Source organism: Solanum stenotomum, chromosome 9 (genome assembly GCF_019186545.1).
Source record: "Solanum stenotomum isolate F172 chromosome 9, ASM1918654v1, whole genome shotgun sequence".
Taxonomy (NCBI): domain Eukaryota; kingdom Viridiplantae; phylum Streptophyta; class Magnoliopsida; order Solanales; family Solanaceae; genus Solanum; species Solanum stenotomum.
The window spans coordinates 6,390,247-6,413,495 of NC_064290.1; the positions used below are offsets into that span (position 1 = coordinate 6,390,247).

Sequence of the window (23,249 nt, forward strand, 5' to 3'; positions counted from 1 at the left end):
CTTGGACGNTCTTCCATACTAGTTTAGTCAGAAATGAAATCAAAGACACACGGCATATTAGAGGTGTCAAAAATGAGCTCAAACATAGGTACCCCGTCTAATCCGCCCATAATTTTAAGGGTTAGATCAAGATAATTTGAATTGAGTACAATCTAACTCATTCTAACCTTAATCCATTTTAAGAGAATCCTCAATTGAGCCCAATTTAATCTTCAATTTCAACTCGTTTTAAGAATTTTTATTTGCATTGACGTAATGCATGTTCTTATATTAAAGGTATAAATTACTATTTATTTTATATCTCTTAGGATTTATCCATCCATTTGTAACATTTTTGTTATATATTTTCTCGAGTTGAAATTTAAATTGTGATTATAAAAGTTAAATAAAAATATTTAAAATTATTGAGATTAAATGATTTAAATTAGGCGGGTCATGACCCAACCCAATTTTTAACTCATTTAAATCTAACTATTTGAGCTTAAAGTAAATTTGGGCAGATCATGACACCGCTGCCCGCATACCCAACAAAGTTGGCTGCTTTGAATTTTGATTACTACAACCAATACCAAATTCTCCTTTTTGTCTCAACTCTAATATCTCTCTTCCTAACTACCTTTTTTCCTTTACTTTCTCTTTCCCCATTCAATTCAATCCTCGTCACACCTTTTAATTTCTCCTATAAAATGTCCCTCTCTAATTCCCTTTTCCCTAACTTAATTTTTGCTTACAAAGGTAACAAAGATAGGAGGTATAACAGTTCTTCCGTGATCAATCTCATTCCTTTCACTTTATTTAAGCGACTAACGTACCTTAAATTGTTCCAAACATCTATCATGGGAAGCCTTGATTCCAATAACAGCTCTCAAACCCAATCCAATGTCCCGAAATTCAACCCACTTGACCCGGAAGTATTCCGTACCCAAGCCCATCAAATGGTGGACTTCATTGCTGATTACTACAAGAATATTGAGACCTACCCGGTTCTAAGCCAAGTCGAACCGGGTTATCTCCGTACTCAATTACCCGAAAATGCCCCCTACTGCCCCGAATCATTCGATTCAATTATGAAAGATGTCCAGAACCATATTGTCCCGGGTATGACCCATTGGTTAAGCCCGAATTTCTTCGCATATTTTCCTGCTACCGTTAGTTCCGCCGCGTTCATTGGTGAAATGCTGTGCAATTGTTTCAACTCCGTCGGGTTTAACTGGCTGGCTTCGCCAGCCATGACGGAGTTGGAAATGATAGTCATGGACTGGCTCGCTAATATGTTGAAATTACCAAAAACCTTCATGTTTTCTGGCACGGGTGGTGGTGTACTTCAAAGTACAACCAGTGAAGCGATCTTATGCACGCTAATCGCTGCGCGTGATCGTAAACTCGATAATATAGGCGCTGATAACATCGGAAAGCTCATAGTTTACGGTTCTGATCAAACGCACTCTACGTATACCAAAGCCTGCAAGGTAGCTGGTATTTTACCATGCAATATTCGTGCGGTACAAACTTCTATTGAAAGCGATTTCGCTTTATCTCCTGTAGTCCTACGTGGAATTATTGAAGCTGATGTTGCTGCTGGACTAGTCCCACTTTTCCTCTGTGCTACTGTTGGGACCACTTCCACTACAGCCGTCGATCCCCTCAGCCAGCTGGGTCAGCTGGCTGAGGAATTCGACATTTGGTTCCACGTGGACGCTGCTTATGGAGGGAGCGCATGTATATGTCCAGAGTTTAGACGATACCTCGATGGAATCGAACGAGCTAACTCGTTGAGCCTAAGCCCTCATAAGTGGCTACTAAGTTACTTAGATTGTTGTTGCATGTGGGTGAGAGAACCAAACGTGTTAGTCAAGGCATTGAGCACGAATCCCGAGTACCTACGTAATAAACGATCCGAATATGACTCGGTTGTTGATTACAAAGACTGGCAAATCGGTACNGTGGCTACTAAGTTACTTAGATTGTTGTTGCATGTGGGTGAGAGAACCAAACGTGTTAGTCAAGGCATTGAGCACGAATCCCGAGTACCTACGTAATAAACGATCCGAATACGACTCGGTTGTTGATTACAAAGACTGGCAAATCGGTACGGGACGAAAGTTCAAGTCTCTCCGATTATGGCTCGTCATGCGTAGTTATGGCGTAGCCAATCTTCAGAGTCACATTAGGTCCGATGTTCGTATGGCCAAAATGTTCGAAGGGTTCGTTAGGTCTGATCCGAGGTTTGAAGTTGTCGTGCCGCGACGTTTCTCTCTCGTGTGCTTCCGGTTCAACCCGAACAAGGAGCATGAACTGGTGTACATCGAGTTTTTAAACAAGAAATTGCTTGATAGTGTTAATTCAACGGGTCTAGTTTACATGACACACACAATAGTTGGTGGAATATACATGTTAAGGTTTGCAGTAGGTGCTACACTGACGGAGGACAGACATGTAATTTCAGCTTGGAAGTTGATTAAGGAGTCAGCAGAAGTTTTGCTGAGAAGAAGTGTGTTTTAATTAAAAAATAAAAGAAGAAGAATAAATGTTTGGATTTGTGTATGTATTGGCATTTGTGATTGTTTTTTAAATTTCGGATATAGTTCTCTTAATATTTGAAATAAGATTAATCTATCAGCTCTTTGGTGGAATAAATAATGAAAAAAGGGGTATATTTTTATTCTTTGATTTATCTATTATAAGTGGTGTTTTTTAAAAAAAGTATTTTTTCTATTTCCTAATTGATGTTTCATGTAAAATATTATAATTTTTCATTCAATTTTTATCCATATTTAAATAAATGAAGGTTTACGTAACTAAGAAATCATTGGAGTTACTTTTACATTCAAGATATTTATTAAGGATAAGCCAGTAAACATATTTTTACTTCCCAGGAGTAAATATTTCTTGTAGTATTTTGGAATCGGACATCCTAGCTAGATCAAGAGTCTTACAGATTTCTCCACAGCGGAAGCAGATATGCAACAATCAGAATTCACGTCACTAATAATCGAAAGTCCTCACAAAGCGAATAAACTACTTTTATCCACAACCTAGATATTCTTTAAGGATGCATAACGTCTTACTAATTATCCTATTCGACATCTAATGTGAAAAACTCTTTTCTTTCTATACTCATAATGGTGTATTTATTTATGTTAAATTAGTTTTTGGACCTAACTCACACCCCAAAAGTTAGCTCAAAGGGAGGAGAATTGTCCAAGCCTTATAAGGAGTCCACTCATCTCATTAACCAACAATGTGTTAGGGTTTTGCCCTGATTTTCTTACCATAATTTAAGATTTATTTTTCCTTAAAGAAAAAATAAAACATTACCATAAATGTTTTTACTTTTCTTGAAAGGAAAATATAATATTATTTTATATTTGATTTATTCTCTCCTTTTAGGACTTCTTTTCTAGTAGGAAAGGTTTTAGGACTCTATAAATATAAGTTTGTTTCTTCTAACACAAAAACAATAACATCCACAATGTAGTCGTTTAAGAGTCTTGTTTATGGGGAGATTTATTCTCTCAACAGTTTCAATGTTTTTCTTTATATTAGTTTTGATATAATAATATTTTGATCTTTAGTATAAGTTTTTGTTATCTGATTTATCAATCTTATGATTTGCAAATTGTAAGCTTCCGCATGACGCCCTAATCACCTTCAGAACCCAACACAATGTGGGACTTTTATCATATTCTTTAACACCCCACCCCACCTCACGTTGATTTTGGGGGCCTCAACATTGGGTGAGATGGGTCTTGCTCTGATACCATGCTAAATTAATTCTTGAACCTAACTCATACCCCAAAAGCTAGATCAAAGGGAGGAGGATTGCCAAGTCTTATAATTAGTCCACCCATCTCATTAACCAACAATGTGGGACTTTTATCATTCTTTAATAGGGTTAGATTTCGAAAGGAAGGATAAACATACCTTCACTAATTAATTCATATGTTTCACTGATTCGAGTTTAATTTAGATTATTTCCTTAACCCTAAGTCACAAACCTAACTCCAAATTTATTGATTTATTGGTCCAAGAAGTCCAAAACTATTCGGCCATTGAGTACTCCAATATATTAATCTTTAGATTATTAGAATCTTAGAATTACGAAGTATTATTTCAGATATAATACCTACCATATATAACTAAAGGATTTAGTAACTTATGTAGCTGATAATGTAAACATTTTTGACATATCAATGGAGTTTATCTTGTTATAATTAACTATATTTCCTATTTGTAACAATATAATATTACTATCTTCCTTATTATATATGGAAGATTATATGTGTAGTTAGTTATCTATGATAGTACTCAGTAGTTTAAAAAAGAATTGTATTGTTAGTTAAATCATATTGTACATACAAGGCTAAATTTTTCTTAGATGAACTCAGTGAAAAGCAAGCCTGCTTCCGTTACAATTATATGTCTGCGGGTTTTTGACTTCACACAGATATAGATCGATAACTCAAGATGTAGCAATAGAACCACCACTAAATAACAACTTTGCAAGATGAGAAAATTACTAGCTAGCTAGGTTGTTGGTTGTTGAACGTTTATGGATATATACATATATAACGTGTAATCAAAATCTTAATTTGTAGAAGGAAAATGGCTTACGTTGATGATCAAGCAGCGATATATATTATATATAGAAGATAGACACGAATAATGTAAGCAATTAAGTAGTAGCTCAACAATAGATTGCCTTATATCTGAGTTCGATCCTTATGGAAGGAAGGTAATGTTGTATATGTAATTCAAGTTTTAATTTACCTGACATTGTTTGATTTGACATAAAGTTTTTTTAAAAAGATAAATTTTAAAATTTATGGTTTAAAATATACCATGGGCATTTTTATAGTTATAAATTATTTCATTAAAAATTTATAAAGAATTTACATTATTTCTAAATAGAATTATTTTTTGTCATCGCCGTTTGATTTGAAATAGCGTGAGGTAATAGAAGCTGGTTTCGTTTCGTGTGTAACCGGTTGAATACACATGTTTGTAGTCAATTATTATCGGAATAATAATTCTCCCTTCAATATTCATTTTACACACCTACAAAATTAAAAAAACATCAATTTCAAAAGTAATTTAAATAAACTATTTATATTAAATTTATTTGTTTCTCAATTCAATACCTCTTTTTTTTCACTATATTAATCTCACTCCTTATTTTTTAGGGTAAATGTGGACTTATCAAAAATTCTCTTTTTTCCATTTTTTGGGTTAATTTGGTCGTACATTTGTAGTTAATTTTCTACTCCAACTTGAAGCGAAGTTTTACGAGTTTCAAAAGTTGATTAATTTTTTTCCTCACAAAATTTTGACATGTTTTCAAGTGAAATACATGTTCATATATATATAACTTTAATATCCAAATACCATTTTTCTACTTAACTTCAAGTACTATTTTTTTTTTTCAAATATTGCCATATTCATGTACAAATACATAGTTAATTATTTCTTTAACATGTCCGTCTCCCATGCTGATCTATTTCATTTTTCATGGAATAAGTATGTGAAATATATATTTTTTATAATTGGTGGCATGTGAAAATCAAACATAGGCTCTCTACAGGCTCAGATACTATATTAAAATATATACACCATCTTATCCAAAAGCTTAACATCACACTATAGTTAACTTGATTATCTCATATTAAAAAATTCCAAATATTCTACACTTAGTATTTGTATTATTTAATAAGCTTTCCAATACAAATATATTGGGACCAATGCTACTAGCTTTCGGAATTGAATAAGATCTTCATATAGTTGATTATTATAAGGTCTTACAACAAATTTTATTGGCAAGTTCAATTAAATGACAGAATCCATAAAGATTATTCAACCGGCTCTAAAGGAATTTCAGGAAGGGCTTGCAAAATTATGAAATCCAACGTTTAGACAAACTAAAAGTTCACTAAAAAGATTTATTAAATACGATTTAATTCATACCCAGATTTCTAGCTCCGATTCTAGTTGTCGGAAGAAGTCATTATCTCATGCAACGCACTCTTCCCTCTCTTAACAGTAGTTTGTTGGGCTTTAATATAGTCCTTGTAAACAATGGGCCGAAACGCACTTTCACTCTTTTCTTTGATAAGTGGGCTTGCAGGCTGAACTATTGCGTCCATTGCTGGGCCATGACCCACTCCTACAGAGATACGTGCCGCCTCTGTATTGACTACTCCTCGATGCTCTATGCTCTTGTACTTCCCGTTACTCAGTATCTAATAAAATTATTCTTTTAGAAACTCAAAATTTATGACAAAGTTAAAATACACAAACTATATAAAATTTAATTAATAATTATGATTAAAAGTGATAAAATTAGATTATGAAAATATGATTCAATCAATTTGCTTAAATTTGTAATTCAATCCATTTTAATCAACCCGATTCAATTTATATAAAAATTAGATTGATTTACGCTAAATATATGACTCAAGTTGACTTATAGAAGCACTGTCAAAATATTCAAATTTTAAAATTTTATTTGATACGTTATACATAGTCAAAATAAATATTTTTAAAAATTAAATAAATTATAAGTAAAGTAGGAAAGAAATTAGAAATTACTAAAACTGGACAAGTCTAGTTATAATAACCCATTGTTTAGTCATCTTGACTCAATTCATCTCAGTTCAAGTAGTCATGAATAAGTTAATAACCCAACCAATTATTAACTTACCATATTTTAAATGATGATTTATCAAAATAATCTTAGAGGTGGGTGATGTTGAACTTTTGACCCTATCATAATTATTTGACACTAACGATAGTGTGAAAGGAAAAAATAACAACACTAACCTCCAAATAATCTCCTAGATTGACAACAAAAGTGCCAGGGATACTGGGGACAGAGTACCATGTTTGATTGCGTTTAATTTGCAAGCCAGGAATGCCATTGTCCATCAAAATAGTGAGACCACCATGATCTGAATGTGGAGCAAGTCCCAATGTCTTGTTTGGCTCAGGACATGCTGGATAATAATTTGAAGCTATCATTTGAGTTCCTTCAACTCCAAGTGACCTTTCTATATAATCTGGATCAAGCCCTAATCCTTCTGATATTGCTCTAAACATTTTTATCTTAAGTTGCCAAACTTCCTTTAAGTACTCCTTTGCAACTTGCCTTCACACATATACATGTACAAATTGATTAGGAAAAATTAAGAAAATTGTATATATTTGTGTATCCAATATCAATTTTGTGTATCTGTGTAAACAATATCAATTTCATGTATATGATATTTAATTCATCGTGCGTATTCCATATCAATTTCATGTATCTGATATTTATTTCATCATGCATATTTCATATCAATTTCATAAGTCACTACATCAAAAATGGTCTTTAGTGGCAATTAATTAACGACAATAGTTCAATTGCCACTAAATATGTATTTTTAGCGTCAATTATCACTCTTTGTATATGACTCTTAAAGCCTTTAGCGATATTGTATCTAATGGCACTTGACTAATGTCAGTAAAGACTTTAACTCTCTTTATTAATGTGTCTATTTATTGCCGCTAAAAATTGTTTTTGTTGTAGTAAGTGTAACTGATGTCAAATATCTATAATTAAGCATGATGATAGGTAACTTACTTGTAGGTAGGAGGATTATCTGGCCAAAGGTGATAGCTTTTTGGAAGTGGACCTGCATAGTGCCTGAGAAAGTCCCTCCAATGGAGGTTATGCTTTTTGGTAGTGTTCAAGCTTGTTCCATATCTTACTGGATCCATCACATTTTCTGAACAATATCTCATTTTCTATTCCAATGGAAGGTTGAAAAATTCTTCTACCACTCGTAACATTTCATCAATCAGGGACACTTCTATACCATGATTAGTCACCTGATAATATCCCAAAGACTCGTTTAGTGTGAGAGTATAAGATATAATAATTTCCGAGATAAAATGGATGACTATTTTATTTTGTGTTTGTTGGAAATATTAGGCCGTCTTTAAATTATGTATTCCATCATTTATAATTTAGTGATACGATTAGTTATCTCATTTACATGATGGAATAACTTATCCTGAAATAATTAATTTCAGATAACTTGTTTCCAACCAAACGATCCTAACGGTTCTAGAATAGGTTCTCACTCTAATTCCTAGTTAGTTAGTGTGTTATGCTTGGTTTGACAATAGTCCTTCTAGATTCCACCTTGACAATAGTCTTTCTAGATTCCTCTGATCTATAGGCAAGAATGTCCATTTCTGCTTACCAACAGATTATCAAAGAACTTTTATACTCTTATAACATTGTATTTAGCTACGTACACATTATCTCAAAAATAATTTTTAGCGATAATTAATTTGATAATAATAATTTAATTATTATTAAATATATTTTTGAGCGAAATATAAAAAACGCACCTAAATTATCTCCATTTTTGAATTTCATACCTAACTATTAGAAATACAAAATTATTACCTAAACTATCAGTCTTTAGTTTGAGAAACATATCTCAATGGGGTGTGTAATACAATCTTTATTTAGAAAGACTTTGACATATGACATTTCACATATATAAAATATTTCACCTTGAAAAAAATTAAATAAACTATTAGTATTAGTTAAAAGTTAAATATTTAAGTTTATATATCGCCAAAAAAAAATTAGCTTTTTAAAAATAAATTAAAATAATTTTCTTAGCCCTACTTCATCACCCCTCNTTTTTAAAAAAAATTCTTTTATAATTTAAAAAAAAAAATCAAACTCACCCCCTCCCCTCCCAAACCACCTACCCCTTTTCAATTTTTAAAAATATTATTTTTAATTAAAAAAAAAATAAGTTCTATCCCATCCAATCTAACACTCTGGTCATATGTATTCGTTTTGTAATAGATATGTACATATATTTTAGAAAAATATTTTTTTCTACTTGCGCACTGAATATAACATAAATAAAAATTTCATTAAGAAAATTTTTGTGGCAAGTAGAAAATACTTTCCTATATATATATATTATATATATATATATAACATAAAACAAGAAAAGGTTGAGAGCGGAAGGTTAGGTGTGGTGAGGTAAGTTTATTTTTTTAAAAAAATAATATCTAAATTTTTGTCATGTCAGCGAAAACTGTTCAATACATACTCATTTTGAACAATAAAAGTGTTCAGTAGGTACACACCTTAGTTGAGGTGTTTAAATGAATTATACGGACAACTTTAAGAGGTAGCAGATAACTTAAGCCTTAATTTAGAAAGACTGGCATATGACATTTCACATATATAAAATATTTCACCTTAAAAATGATATTTTTTTCTACTTGTGCACTGAATATAACATAAATAAAAGTATTTTTTTCTACTTGCACACTGAATATAACATAGATAAACTTGAGAGCGGAAGGTTAGGTGTGGTGAGGTAAGTTTATTTTTTTAAAAAAAATAATATCTAAATTTTTTTCTTGCAAATTGTGGGAGGAGGGGGAGGAGGGATGGAGTATTTTGTTTTTTTTTTTAAAGAACTTTTATAAATGAAATTTTAAAAAATAAAATAAATTTGGGAATGGGGTTAGGGGTTTGTTGTGAGAAGAGGTGATGGAGTGAGGTAAGAAAAATATTATACTTTATTTTAAAAAAAACATTTTGTTTTTGGACTAGTAAAACTTTAATTTTTAACTTTTAACTAATACTAATAATTTATTTATTTTTACCAAGGTGGAATGTGTTATTCATGTGGAATATGATGTGACAATTTTTTAAAATAAAAGAGAGTATGTAGTACACACATCATTAAGAAAGTGTAGTAAAGGAGATATGTGTGTTTGTCAAACTAATGAGTTATATTTTATATTACGTATGAAAGTCACATTTTTAATAATTTAAGTATGAAACTCAAATAAAAGATACTTTAGGTGTGACTTGACACTTCACTTTATATATTTTAAAGACAATTATTAATGAATGACTCTTTGAAAATGTCGTTAAAGCCTGAAGCAACATTGAATTCAATAACAATTCAATTTTTTTTTTTTATTAATGTGCATATTTATTATCGCTAGAAATTATTTTTATAAAAGAGAGAGTTGGGAACTTACCCTAAAGAATCCCCATTGAGCACAAGCAGAACTAATGGCATGTATAGTTGATAGTCTTTGTTCATCAGGTCCATTGAGTCCACCCAAATCTATAATTGGAATGGAACCATCGATGGCCAATGATGGCCTTTCACCTTCTGGAATTGGCAAAACAAACTCCAAAGGCACCATTTTCATGTCCTTCGAATTTTCAACTAGGTACTTTACACCTTTTTTTGTAATCAATATCAATAGTAATATTATTAGTCAAAACTCAAAATGTTTGTTTCAGTGTATATGATTCTTTTTTTTAATCAGTTCTAAAAATGACATATTTTTATATTTAGTGAAATGATTTATAGTCACACAAATATTTATCACTTTTTTTAGACTATAAATTTCAAAAGTTTTAATTTCTTAAACTTTGTGTTAAGTCAAATTAATTTATATATACGGATGACAAAATCAAACTAACCCGACCCAACCCATTTAGGTTTGGATTGGTTATTGACCCAGCCATTTGTTACCTCAATCTATTGAAAATTGGGTTGATATGTAACCCAAATTGATTTTTGAGAAATTTTATCAAAATGTTTTTTAAAAACTTCTTTTTTTTTTTTTTTTTTATATGTTATTAATAAAGAAAAAAAAAATTGTTAGGTACTTAAAGCTTATAAAATAGGAGTAACAAATAAAGCTATAAAAACTTAGTAAAAATTGAACAGATTGGGTTATGACCGGTTACTAACCCATTACGTAACCAGTTTTGACCCAATCCATTTTGGATTAGGTTGGATCTTGATCCATTTTAAGCCGTCCAAATTTAAACCAATCAATCCAATTGCTACCCCTACTCATATAAAATGGGACAGAGTATTAATAGAGAATGAGGGAGAAGGAGAAGCAGTAATTAGTCAACATACCTTGTTCCAATGGTTGGATTCAAGTGTACTTGCCATGGAAGCAGTCTCCAAAGAATAGATTACTAGGTTCTCTCTTTTCAGCTTACTTTCCCTTTTGCATTTTATTACTCTCCCTGTTATTACTACTTATAAAAACTTTACTTTACTATATGAGAAGAGACGAGTGAGGAAGGATTAAGGGTAAAATTGTCTTTTAAAGTTGCATAATATCTTCTCTCCATGTTTATTAAGTGTCAAAAATATATGTTTTATTCCTTTCTTTTGAGTTTCATACCTAAATTATTCAGAGTGTAAGTTTTATATTGAAACTATCATTTATTAGTTTGACAAACACACATCAGCGATGGTGTATGTAATACACTATCTATTTCATTTGTAAGAACCTTACCACATGGCATTCCTCATGATAAAATATTTCATCGGGATAAAAATTAAATAAATAATTAATATTAGTTAAATGTTAAAGATTAAAAAATTAATATTATTTCTTACAAAATTAATATTATTTATCAAATTAATAAGTGATAATTTTGATATGAAATTTACATTCTCAATAATTTAGGTATGAAACTCAAGAAAAAAAATACTTTATGTGTATTTTTAACTCTTATAAGGGTATGCAAACATCATTCACTTATAATACACGAAAAAACATTTTCAAAAGTGTCAATCCTTAATAAACTAGACACAGGTGCCCGTGCTAGCATGGGTTCAATATTTTAATTTTTTTTTATTTTAATATATGTGATATAGGTAGAATTTAGAAAGTTGATTAAATTTTAATATGATTTTTAGATATTTAAGTTGTCAATTACTTTTTGTTTGCGTAAATTTATTGTGAAGAGGTACATTAAGATGTCCATAATTAATATATTTTTCGTCATCGCTCGTTGATTTTTTACTCAAAGTAGTTACAAGATATAAACAAATATTACCGACCTTCAAAATAATAAAGCAATAACTAAAGAATATGAATTTAAAACTAAAAGTCATAGCTAAAACGATTTCATAATTTCAAAAAAATTATACACTAATCAAATTAAAGTTGAACAAAAGAAGTAATTTTTTAAAAAAAAATTATTCGAAACACGTTGAAGCAGGCACGTCGGCGGAGACGTGTCTGCTTCATCGTGAAGTCTTGAATTTAAAACTAAAAGATATAGCTGAAACAAATTTCATAATTTTAAAAAAAATATACACTAATTAAATTAAAGTAGAATAAAGAAATAAATTTTTAATTTTTCTTCCAAAACACACTGAAGCAGGAACGTCGATGGCGACGTACCTGCTTCAACGCAAACTAACAAAGTAGAATAGAAGAAATAAATTTTTAATTTTTTTTAAACACGCTGAAGCAGGCACGTCGATGGAGACATGCATGCTTCAACACGAACTGTCGACGTGTCTGCTTCTGCGTGAAGTCTTGAATTTGAAACTAAAAGTCATAGGTAAAACGGATTCAATAATTTCGAAAACATTATGTACTAATTAAATTAAAGTAAAACAAAAGAAATAAATTTTTTAATTTTTTTTTCGAAACAAGCTGACGCAGGCACGACGATGGAGACATGCCTGCTTCAGCACTAACTGTCTCTTATATAATTAGAGAACATGAAGTATACAATAGTCCAAACCTATCGGTGGCTCCCTAAAATTGATACAAAATTTCACTTTGACATCTTAACTGGGCGATGTAAATTTTAGACACCTCATGTAAAAAAAAAAATTATATCATTTTGACACTTTTTTAATAATCAGCTAAAATTAGCCTATGTAACACACTCGTAAATGACCTGACACTATTAACTAATTAAAAGGGAACGTGTGGCAATTGAGTGAAAAATAATACTTCTAAAAATATATTATAAGGAAAAATAAATTTCAGCCAACAATAATAAATTAAATTACCTATCTTCTAAAATTCCACTACAACTACCCCCCCCCCCCCCCCCCCTCCTTCCTCATCTCTTCCCAAATAAACTTTCGCTTTTATTCATTTTGATTTTAAAAAAAAATTAGATTTAGATTTTTATTTATTATATTTTTATCATAAATTTAATTTGTTGTTATCAATTTCGTTCTTTTAAGTAGAAGGAGCACAAAGTATAAGAAGTTATTTGTAGTCTCTTTCATTCCGAATGACATACGAGACTCCACATGATTTAAAATGAACATATTGTTTAGTTGAGGTGTTTAAATAAAATTTTGTGTCAATAGCAATATATTATTTGCTAAGAGTAAAAGATACAAAAATTATTCTCATCTCTCTATAAGATATTGATAAGATTTATGTATATTATATCTTCTTCAAATTTTATTTTGTTGAACTTTACTGAATTTATTGTTATTGTTGTTTCATATTTGAAGTTGAAATTTAATCAAGAAAAAGATATTGTTGGTATAAAACTAATTTTTATTTTTATTTTTTAAAATTTTTACTCTTTTTTAAGAGTAGAATTATATATATATATATATATATATATAAGGACAGTAGGTGAGAAATGACAATCTGTCATTCTGTTGTCTTTTTGCCACAACAATATATATATATATATAAGGAAAATAATTGTTGTGGCTAAAAGACAACAGAACGACAGATTGTTATTTCTCACCTACTGTCCTTTTTTATAACGGAAAATATAATTGGCAAGACAGATTTTTGGCACGAAATGACATGAGCAACAAAAATAAAGTATTTTTGTAATTTTGGTGAAAAGTTAAGGGTGTTTAGGTAAATTTATTTATTTCGTGTACCTAAATTACCCTCAAAAGTAATATCACTTTTAATACTTTTAAAATCACAACTTTTTGAAATTTTTTTATCATGCATGAGGCACAAATATGATGTGGCAGACAAAAGTTATATGAGGCCCATTTATATTTTGCCAAGTGGATTCATTTCAAAAAAATGGCCAAACATCTTTCTCTCTACCTTTTAACGCTTTCTTTTTCTCTTTCTTACTTTTTTTCCTTTAGTTTCTTTTCTAACAATTCTTCCAAATTTTATACTTCCACTTAAATAATTTTATTCATGAAAAATATGATATCCAAAAAATCTTGCCGGACTCATTCTATTTCTAACATTTTGATATTATTTTTTATCTCGATATTGATTATTTATATTATTAAAAATAGTTATATAAAATTATTTATTTATTTACAAAGATATAATTAATAAAAAAAAAATTAACCAAATAAATTTGTGAAAGCACAAAATAATAGTAGTTTGAATAAAAAAATTTTACACTGAGAGATAGAACTAAAAAAAAAAAAGCTTTAGAAGATGCAAAGATAAAATAAAAAATGGATTTTTGCATTGAAAAAAGATACAATGAAGAACGAAAAAATTTATTAATATTAAACATTAAAAACATTAAGTGGTTATAGAATAAATAAAAATAAAAATATATTTGGCAATTAAAAATTGAGTGATTAAAATTGAAATCTCAAAAAATAAATTTTTGACTAAAATTTAAATAATTAAAATAATTGAGTGATTTTTTACTTTATTGGTGAGAGTTCAATTTTTTTTTTAATTTCACTATCTTCAATTTCTTTGAATTCATCCAAAAAAAATTAAAAATTTTCTAACATATCACTTTAGTTTTCCCTCAAATTAATTTTTTATATATATATATATATACTGGGGGTGAGTTTCAAAGTTTATTTATCAAAATAAAATTATAATAAGAGTTGCAAGCAAAAAAGAAAATGCAAGTAAAAGAAAAGATTAAAATTGGAAGAGATAAAGTGAGGAAATGAATAAGTACAGTCTGGCCCCACATTTACAAATGGCAAAAAGGCCTGGCACAACTGACACTATCAAATTTTTTCTAAGCTTTTTAAAATTTAAACCACTTTTGAAAAGCTCAAGTTGTAATAATTATTTATTTCACACTGTCCAAGAAATTTTTATTTAATTTTATACTTTATTGAATTTTTTCGTTTTTTTGGGTAAGATTTACTTCTATTACTATCAAGTTTGGGTCTCCATACGTTGTCATTTTAAATAGTGTTTTTTTCCCTTTTCGTTCATAATTTTAATTTGGAATAAAATAATAAGCCAACGACAAATCCGAATTGATTAAACTACCTTTGTTCAAATATATTTGTTTTTTGTCAATTTTTACATCGTTTAATTGGCTATTCTGACTAGTCGATTCCATTTAGTTAAAATTATATAAATCCAAAAATAAAATAAATTTTGATCAACAAATTAAAATAAGAACGGATGAGAGTGAAGAATGATAGATGTAGGAGAGGTGGTGGAAGGTGATATAAAGAGTAAAGTAAATGTCAAAAGTGATTTTCATTTTTGGAGGGAAATACAAATAGTTTTGGAGCAAAAGGGGCATTTTTGTCATTGACCCGTGTCTTGACAATTCATGCCAAAATTTTGTCTTGCCAATTAGCAGTACTCTTTTTATAATTGACGTTTCACTATAAATATCTCACCATTGGAATTTACGTTTCACTATAAATATCTCACGTGAAAATGCCCACTCAATTTTATACTAGTAATATATACTCATTCAACGTGGAAAATTTTTATTTTGGGCGAGGTACACATACTATCAGTTGTGTGAGGCCTCATTTGGCTGTCACAGTGATCCATAGTGTACTTACTTCCCTATTTTTTCTTTTTCAATTTTAATATTTTCTTTGGAGTACTTGCATTTTCTTTTTTTGCTTGTTAATTCTTAGTGTAAATTTTATTTTTTTATTTTTTGTTTAATAAAGAAACTTTGAAACTCATCCACGATATCTATTATATATTTTATATCTCTATTATTATTTATTTGAAGAGAAATTAAAGTAATATGTCGAAAAAAATTAAATTTATTTATATTTTTGGATGAATTCAAGAAAATTGAGGATAGTGAAATTAAAAAAGAAATTGAAATTTCTTCAATAAAGTAAAAATTCATGTAATCAACCAATTGAACTACTAAAATTCAATCGGCATTTTTTATTACACTTAAATATATAATTTAATTTAATTATTTAAATTTTAGTCATTAATTTTTATTTTTTTTTAGATTTCAATTTTAATCACTCAATTCTTAGTTATCAAATATGTTTTTTTATTTTTGTTTATGATTAATATTAATAATAATGTATTAATGATATCAAACACTCAATTATCTTTTCTTTTTCAAATTTGTTAAATTTTCCACTTCTATGGCATGTATCCAATAAATATTGCCAATATTGATTTTGTGTTTCTCGTTAAAGATTTTCTTTATGTTTAATATCTTAAAATGTGAAACAAAACTTTTATAGATTCATTTTTTTTTGTGGTTTACGAAAATTAATAGAAAAAAAGAGTCAAACAAATGAATTTGTGAAAGCACAAAATAAGTAATTGTATGAATTAATTTTTTTCACTAAAGGTAGGACTAAAAAAAAAAATGTAAAAATATTGGTAAAGGAAAGGGTAAAATTTGAGAAAATGGAAGTGTGAGAGAGAGAAAGTGTGACAATAAGAGAGACCCATAGAAAACACTTGTCAAAAGAAAATAGAGCCCTCACACAACTATTATTGGTTGTGCCTCAACCACCATAAAAATTTTCATTCAACGTGTAGTAGACCAGGAACCAATTCAAATTTGAATCTTGACAAGTCGGTGATTTTTAATCGTAGACATTTTGCTAGGAAATTGATGGGCCTATCATGAATTAGGCATATATGGTATTCCCTCGTTTTAATTTATGTAAGCTTCTTTCAAATTTTATTGGTGCCTACAATATTTTTTATTTGATTTTTAAAATATATAAAATTTATTTAGAGAAAACATAAAATTTCATGCCCTATTCATAAATTTATGTAGCATTTTCTAAATTTTGAGATTCAAATTAATTTATTTTTTATTATAATTTTTAAATATTTTTTAATTATTGTGAAATATAGTATTTTTTTAATATAATTTTTAAATATTAAATTTTGAGTTTTTCAAGTTTCAAAATTTTATTAGTTTGACGTTTTTTCTAATGGAATACATGTTCAAATATAAGTTTAATCTCCAAATATTAAATTCGCATTGACTACTGCTCGATGCTCTATGCTCTTGTACGCTTCTTAAGAAACTATGCGAGTTTACCATTGTACCCTTATTTAGTATTTTTAAAGTAAATTTTTCAATAAATGACCATAAATTAATTGATTTTTTATTAATTAAATTTACCAATGAACATGAATTAATCATTTAGTTTTTATATGTTGGTCAAATTCACACTTTCAAAGCCAATACTAACTCACAAGGGTAAATATAGAAAGAAAAATTTCATTCATGCATTGATTTTCTGAAATGACAAATATTAAGCACCATATATTTTTAGTAAAGACGATATATAAATAATTTTAGCATACTTATCTTATCATAACTTGAATTCAAACCAAACGACACCATGCAAGCACACATCACACTTTAGTTAACTTGCTTATTAGAAACATGATCATGTACGAGGATTGACGTAACTTCAAATTTAGTTGTTCATTATCTCATCCAAGGCACTTTTCCCTCTCTTAATAGTGCTTTGTTGGGCTCTAATATAGTCCTTGTAAACAATGGGCCGATAATTGCTTTCACTCTTTTCTTTAATAAGTGGGCTTGCAGGCTGAACTATTGCGTCCATTTCTGGGCCATGACCCACTGCTATAGAGATCCGAACCGCCTCCGCACTTACTATTGCTCGATGCTCTACGCTCTTGTACTTTCCATTACTCAATACCTGAGAATATGATTCACTCAATTTGTCTAAATTTGATAGGATCAATAACGTATTGATTTATTAATTCAATCTATTTTTACCGACTCAATTCAATTTATAGAAAGTTGGGCTGATTTATGCTAGCTATATGACCTAACTGACCCATAGAAACATTGTCAAAATATATGATATATATACTATGTATAGGCAAAAGAAAGAAGAAAAAAGACCAGTTCTTAATTAAATAAATTATAAGAAAAAAGTAAAGAAATTGGAACTTAGTAAAAGTGGATAGGTTGAGTTATAATAACTCATTTAGTCATTTTGACTCGGCTCATCTAGTTCAACTAACCTTTTGATATTTACCAAAATGACTTTTGAGATGAGTGATGTTGAACTTTTGACCCTACTTGTCAGTCAGACGAGCGGGTCAAGAGCTCAAAATTATTCATTTCTAAGTTCATTGGGTGTAATTTCTCGTATTTTAAACTGTCCTAGCCAATCCTTTTATTTGAAAGTATTGTAATTATTTGACACTCACGATCAAAGTATCTACGTTAAATTGAAAGCAAAAATAATGACACTAACCTCCAAAAAATCTCCTAGATTGACAACAAAAGTGCCAGGTATACTGGGGACAGAGTACCATGTTTGATTGCGTTTAATTTGCAAGCCAGGAATGCCATTGTCCATCACAATAGTGAGACCACCATGATCTGAATGTGGAGCAAGTCCCAATGTCTTGTCTGGCTCAGGACATGCAGGATAATAATTTGAAATTATTAATTGAGTTCCTTCATTTCCAAGTGAACTCTCTATGTAATCTGGATCAAGCCCTAATCCTTCTGATATTGCACTAAATATTATTACCGCAAGTTGCCAAACTTCCTTTAAGTACTCTTTTGCAACGTCCCTTTACACATATACATGTACAAATTGATTAGAACCTTTACGATAAGAGGAGTTACTCAGGTGGTAATTACTAATCTCCACCTTCGACCATGAGGCAAGAGGAATTAAAAAAAAGCCTACCACTATGATCTCTTCGAATGTGAAGTGGGACATTTTGAAATAATGTATACATAGTAACTATTTTGGAATTAATGCATTCACAAGGATATTATCCAATGTTTAGTCTTTCAACATTATCTCATAGTTTATTAAGGAGTATTTTAAAATTTTGTAATATATGTATCTAGTAAATTATGATACATATATCTAGTTATTTGTGCAAGATCTTTGATTGATATTTTGAATAGTATAAATAAAAATGTAGCTAATGATTATAATAATCTCAAGTGATCTTAAGTAGCCTAATACAACTTGAGCATTCTTTGAAGAAAAATATTTTCCTTCTATATTTCCTACAAAATTGATATTAAAGCCAGATTTTCGTTGGAATAGGTGAAGTGGGACATTTTGAAATAAAGTATACCTATATATAAGGATTTTAATAGTGAAACATATATAAAAATTCAAAATATTGTAATCAAGGAACACATCCCATCAATTATAGAAGGGTGTGATAGAATAAAAGTAACTTTCAACTTGTGTTGCCAAGGAGTACAATGAGTTGAATAAACCTATAAAATTCATTATTTATTTGAACTTTTTTTGAAAAAAAATAATCATATATGTATGTAGGTGTAAATATATGTACCATATAAAAGCATTTTGGTTCCTTTTATTTTTGCTTGAACTAGATGATTAAAAATTATCATGTTCTGCTCTCTCAGGAGATAGATTTATAAGAATTCACCTATCTTAATAATAAAATAACCCGACTTGAATAATTGTGTATAAGAGCTAAATTAGCTAAAGATATGAGTTATAATTATTATGGAGATTGGAGAGCCTACCTGGCCCAATGATCTTTTCTAATATATTTTTGTTCAGATAACACATATTCCACTAGTTTAGATTGTAATTATGTCCTGACACATTAGTTTATCAAATTAACATTTGTATCACATTTTATTCGCTAGATTCATGTATCTGACGATTTATATACATGTATCTTAGATACATGCGAGTTAAATTGTGTATAATTTGTTTTAGATATATTATATTCAAACGTAATTGGATACGATGATAATTACCTGTAGGTAGGAGGATTATCTGGCCAAAGGTGATAGGTATGTGGAATTAGACCACCATAGTGCCTGAGAAAGTCCCTCCAATGAAGGGCATGCTTTCTGGTAGTGGTCAAACTTGTTCCATATCTAACTGGATCCATCACATCATCTGAACCGTATCTCATTTTCTCTTCTAATGGAAGATTGAAAAAATCTTCCATGACTTTAAGCATTCCATCCATGAGGGAGACTTTTATACCATGATTAGTCACCTGTGGATATTCTAACTCTTTATTTGTCAAAAATGATTTGAACACAAAATCTTTATTTTTTTAAAAAATAAATAAATATTAAAAGGCATACGAAAAGTATATGGTCAAGACAAATTTGATTTGACTCTCTCACAATTTAAATGGAACACATAAATTAAAACAAAAAGAGTAATAAGTACACATTTATTACTTTCATGCACAATAAATCAAAATATATATTTATGACCGTAAGAAAGTAACTTGTAAACAAAAGTCTATGGTTAGGATGTGAGGGTTAAAAGTACTTAATTTACTTTGTGGTCCGACCACACTCTCGACCCAAGATCTGATTTTCGAATCGAGATCCAACCTCGACTTTCGACCAGAAATCCGACTTCTGAATCAGATTCGACCTCGACTCTCAACCTAAAACTCGACTCCAACTCCAACACCCAACTCAGAACCCCACCTTGACACTTGACTAGTGATCCAACCCTGACATCGGATTTGGGATCCGACCTTGAATCTTGACCCGAAATCTGATACTCAAAGGGAAAATTGCGCGGATAAGCAAACATATACTAGTTAATTAGTTAACACAGTAACACTTTAATTAAATTACCATTCACCATTGACTTAAGATCATAATTACATGGTCCACGTCCACAATTTGTGTAATTCTGCTCATAATCGTAAAAGTCCAGAATTTGTATAATTTTGTTCCTAACTATATAAATCTAGAATTTTCCTAATTGTATAAATTTAGAATTTTTCTAATTGTATAAATTTAGAATTTGTATATGTTTACCCTAAGCTTGTATCTTGTTGATACATTTGATTTGTATAAGTTTTGAGAAAATTCTAAATGCATAAATACAAAATTTGTATATTGAAAAGCAAATTTTTTAAATAATACTCATAGCAAGTGAAACTATAGTTATAGAGCGTAACTAAACAAACTGTAATTAAAGAGACTTATTAAGTTTAATCTCTTTGCCAATTATGAAATTTCCTCATACTCAAACCGGGATCCAAACCTCATCCAACTAGGTACTCGCAAGTTGTGTCTCAAGTCGAAGTCATGAGTCAGATTCCAAATCGAGAATCAGGAATCGGATCTCGAATTAGTAGTGGGAATCGGTGAGTTAGGGTGGAAAGTTGAGGTGTGGTTGAAAAAGAGTTTTGAAAAATATTTAGCATTTTTCATAAATTGGAGAAAAATAAGTTGATTTGTAAAACATTTTTCAAAATATTTAAGCTAATCAAACATGAAAAATATTTTTAAAAAATGTTTTTCTTTATGCCAAACACACAACTCATTAAACAACTTTTGAGTTATAAAATAAAGTTGAGTGACCATTAATTGATTTTATCTAATGGGGACAAGTACACTTAACTTAAAACTGAAAATATAATGCAAGAAAGAGTTGGGAAAGTTAAAGTTACCCTAAAGAATCCCCATAGAGCACATGCAGAACTAATGGCATGTATAGTTGATAGTCTTTGTTCAACAGGTCCATTGAGGCCACTCAAATCTATAACTGGAATGGAACCATCAATGGCCAATGATGGCCTTTCACCTTCTGGAATTGGCAAAACAAACTGGGAAGGCAGCACTTTCATGTTCTTTGAATTGTCAACTAGGTACTTTACACCTTTTTTGTAATCAATACTCTTATTATAGCTGCTATTATTTAGAGCCATTACTGGGCTGTTGGAAGAGATGGGGGCTGTTTTTCTGTGTGTTTTTGACCAAGTTGCAATAGGCATTAATGTGGCATTGTACATGCTCATCAAAATACCTTGGTTGCAGTGGTTGAGTTGAAGTGTATTTGCCATTGGAGCAGTTTTCAAAGAATAGACCTAGTTTCTGTTTATTACTTAAGAGTATTATATTACTACTATTATACACAAGTATCTGTATGGAGGAAAGAATGATCAAAGGGCAAACATGCTTTTTGCATCTTTCGATATACCCTTTAACTTTATGAGTTGGTATACCTCTCGTTATAAAAGTGGCTCATATATATTCTTACCGTTATACAAATAACTATATATCCTAACCAGTGGCGGCTCTACAACTTTGAAAAAAAAGCAACTGCCTCAGGCCCCAAAATTTGAGGGACCTCATTTTTTAAAAATACAATAGGTTATACATATATATTTTTTTAAATATCGCGTATAATTTGTAGAAAATATAATTTTTTCATAAAAGAGCAAGGAAGTAATAGAAGTTTGACAAATTATGAGTACTATGTCTTAAGAAAGATTAAATAATTGGCTATAATAAACTTCATAAAATATATATATTCGAATTTAAGGCCTCCATTCGGATTTTACTTTAGGCCACCAATTTATTAGAGCCGCCCCTGACCCTAACTAGAGGTGTATCTGAGGAGGGGGGGGGGTTCACCGGGTTCACGTGAACCCATGGTTCCCTCCCGTGATCATATATAGTAGTGTTATATTTTTTTAAAAAATATTGAATATAGATGTGTGAACCCATACTTGAAGTATCACATAATGCGATTATGACTAGGTGCACTTCTCTCCGCAAGGCTAGAAATTTGAATTTTATATTTATCTTGTTTTATTTTTCTTTCTAAAATTAGATAACACTTTTCTAAGTGGTAATCGGTATGTATGTATATATATATATATATATATATATATATATATATATATATATAAGAATTAAGTTTAGACCTATAATTTTAAAATTTTAACGATTTTCAGTGGTAAAAACCTAAATGTCAAACTGATCAAATTTATATCATAGATCAACCTTTTTATAATAGTGCACCCATCATCGCAAAATCCTAAATACGCCTCTGACCCTAACCATTACAAAAGGAGGTCACATATACCCTTCATCTAACGAAGTGAAAAAAATAGTTTTAAATTTATCTCTTTTACTTTAATTTTTTTAAAAAAACATGTAGGGGTATATATATGATCCTTCTAGCAAAGTTCAAGGTATATTTTAATCATTTTCATACAAAAATTATTTTTTGAATTCTTTGATTTTCATTATTCGAGTTTCTTATTCTTTTTTTCTTTCATTCTTTAGTGTAAAGAAAAAATTTAAAACTTTTTTTTTTTGCAGCTATATTGTAATTTAGTTTTTGTATTTGTAAAAATAAAAAAATGGGGCATTTATAATTAAAATTTACAAGAAAATTAGTGAAACATAAATAAATCTGACCACCAAAATAATAAATTTAAATTAGTCGTTGAAACAAAAA

The 23,249-nt window shown here is 29.7% G+C and overlaps 3 protein-coding genes across 4 annotated transcripts; 1 reads left to right on the top strand and 2 right to left on the bottom strand.

The window, feature by feature from the left end:
• Positions 1-836: 836 nt before the first annotated feature.
• LOC125876574 (tryptophan decarboxylase TDC1-like) lies at positions 837-2,540 on the top strand. Of its 2 annotated transcripts, none has more exons than XM_049557784.1 (2): positions 837-1,880; positions 2,032-2,540. In XM_049557784.1, the coding sequence occupies exons 1-2, from the start codon at positions 837-839 to the stop codon at positions 2,500-2,502; spliced, it is 1,515 nt and encodes a 504-aa protein (XP_049413741.1). In that variant the 3' UTR covers positions 2,503-2,540. The 2 variants fall into 2 exon arrangements, with proteins under 2 accessions (XP_049413741.1, XP_049413742.1); XM_049557785.1 differs by having other exon boundaries at positions 837-1,856; positions 2,008-2,540.
• Positions 2,541-5,792: 3,252 nt separating this feature from the next.
• LOC125877834 (protein DOWNY MILDEW RESISTANCE 6-like) lies at positions 5,793-10,275 on the bottom strand. The gene is made up of 4 exons (XM_049559103.1): positions 10,066-10,275; positions 7,616-7,863; positions 6,817-7,141; positions 5,793-6,236 (listed from the first exon to the last, which is right to left on the bottom strand). The coding sequence occupies exons 2-4, from the start codon at positions 7,774-7,776 to the stop codon at positions 5,982-5,984; spliced, it is 741 nt and encodes a 246-aa protein (XP_049415060.1). The 5' UTR covers positions 7,777-7,863; positions 10,066-10,275; the 3' UTR covers positions 5,793-5,981.
• A 7,045-nt stretch (positions 10,276-17,320) lies between these two features.
• LOC125877835 (2-oxoglutarate-dependent dioxygenase 19-like) lies at positions 17,321-21,843 on the bottom strand. Its single transcript, XM_049559104.1, has 4 exons — positions 21,451-21,843; positions 19,778-20,025; positions 18,267-18,591; positions 17,321-17,699 (listed from the first exon to the last, which is right to left on the bottom strand). Exons 1-4 carry the CDS (start codon positions 21,841-21,843, stop codon positions 17,454-17,456), a joined length of 1,212 nt encoding a protein of 403 aa, XP_049415061.1. The 3' UTR covers positions 17,321-17,453.
• Between the last annotated feature and the right edge of the window lie 1,406 nt (positions 21,844-23,249).

Bases quoted from the DNA above. Each gene is read 5' to 3' on its own strand.
- LOC125877834 (XM_049559103.1), bottom strand. From the start codon at position 7,776: ATGAGATATTGTTCAGAAAATGTGATGGATCCAGTAAGATATGGAACA. The intron at 7,142-7,615 runs GTAAGTTACCTA...ATATGTGTGAAG, and splicing joins GATAATCCTCCTACCTACAA to GCAAGTTGCAAAGGAGTACT. The intron at 6,237-6,816 runs GTTAGTGTTGTT...TAATTTTATTAG, and splicing joins ATCTAGGAGATTATTTGGAG to ATACTGAGTAACGGGAAGTA.
- LOC125876574 (XM_049557784.1), top strand. From the start codon at position 837: ATGGGAAGCCTTGATTCCAATAACAGCTCTCAAACCCAATCCAATGTC. The intron at 1,881-2,031 runs CTACGTAATAAA...AATCCCGAGTAC, and splicing joins TGAGCACGAATCCCGAGTAC to CTACGTAATAAACGATCCGA.
- LOC125877835 (XM_049559104.1), bottom strand. From the start codon at position 21,843: ATGGCAAATACACTTCAACTCAACCACTGCAACCAAGGTATTTTGATG. The intron at 18,592-19,777 runs GTAATTATCATC...ATATGTGTAAAG, and splicing joins GATAATCCTCCTACCTACAG to GGACGTTGCAAAAGAGTACT. The intron at 17,700-18,266 runs GTTAGTGTCATT...TCATATTCTCAG, and splicing joins ATCTAGGAGATTTTTTGGAG to GTATTGAGTAATGGAAAGTA.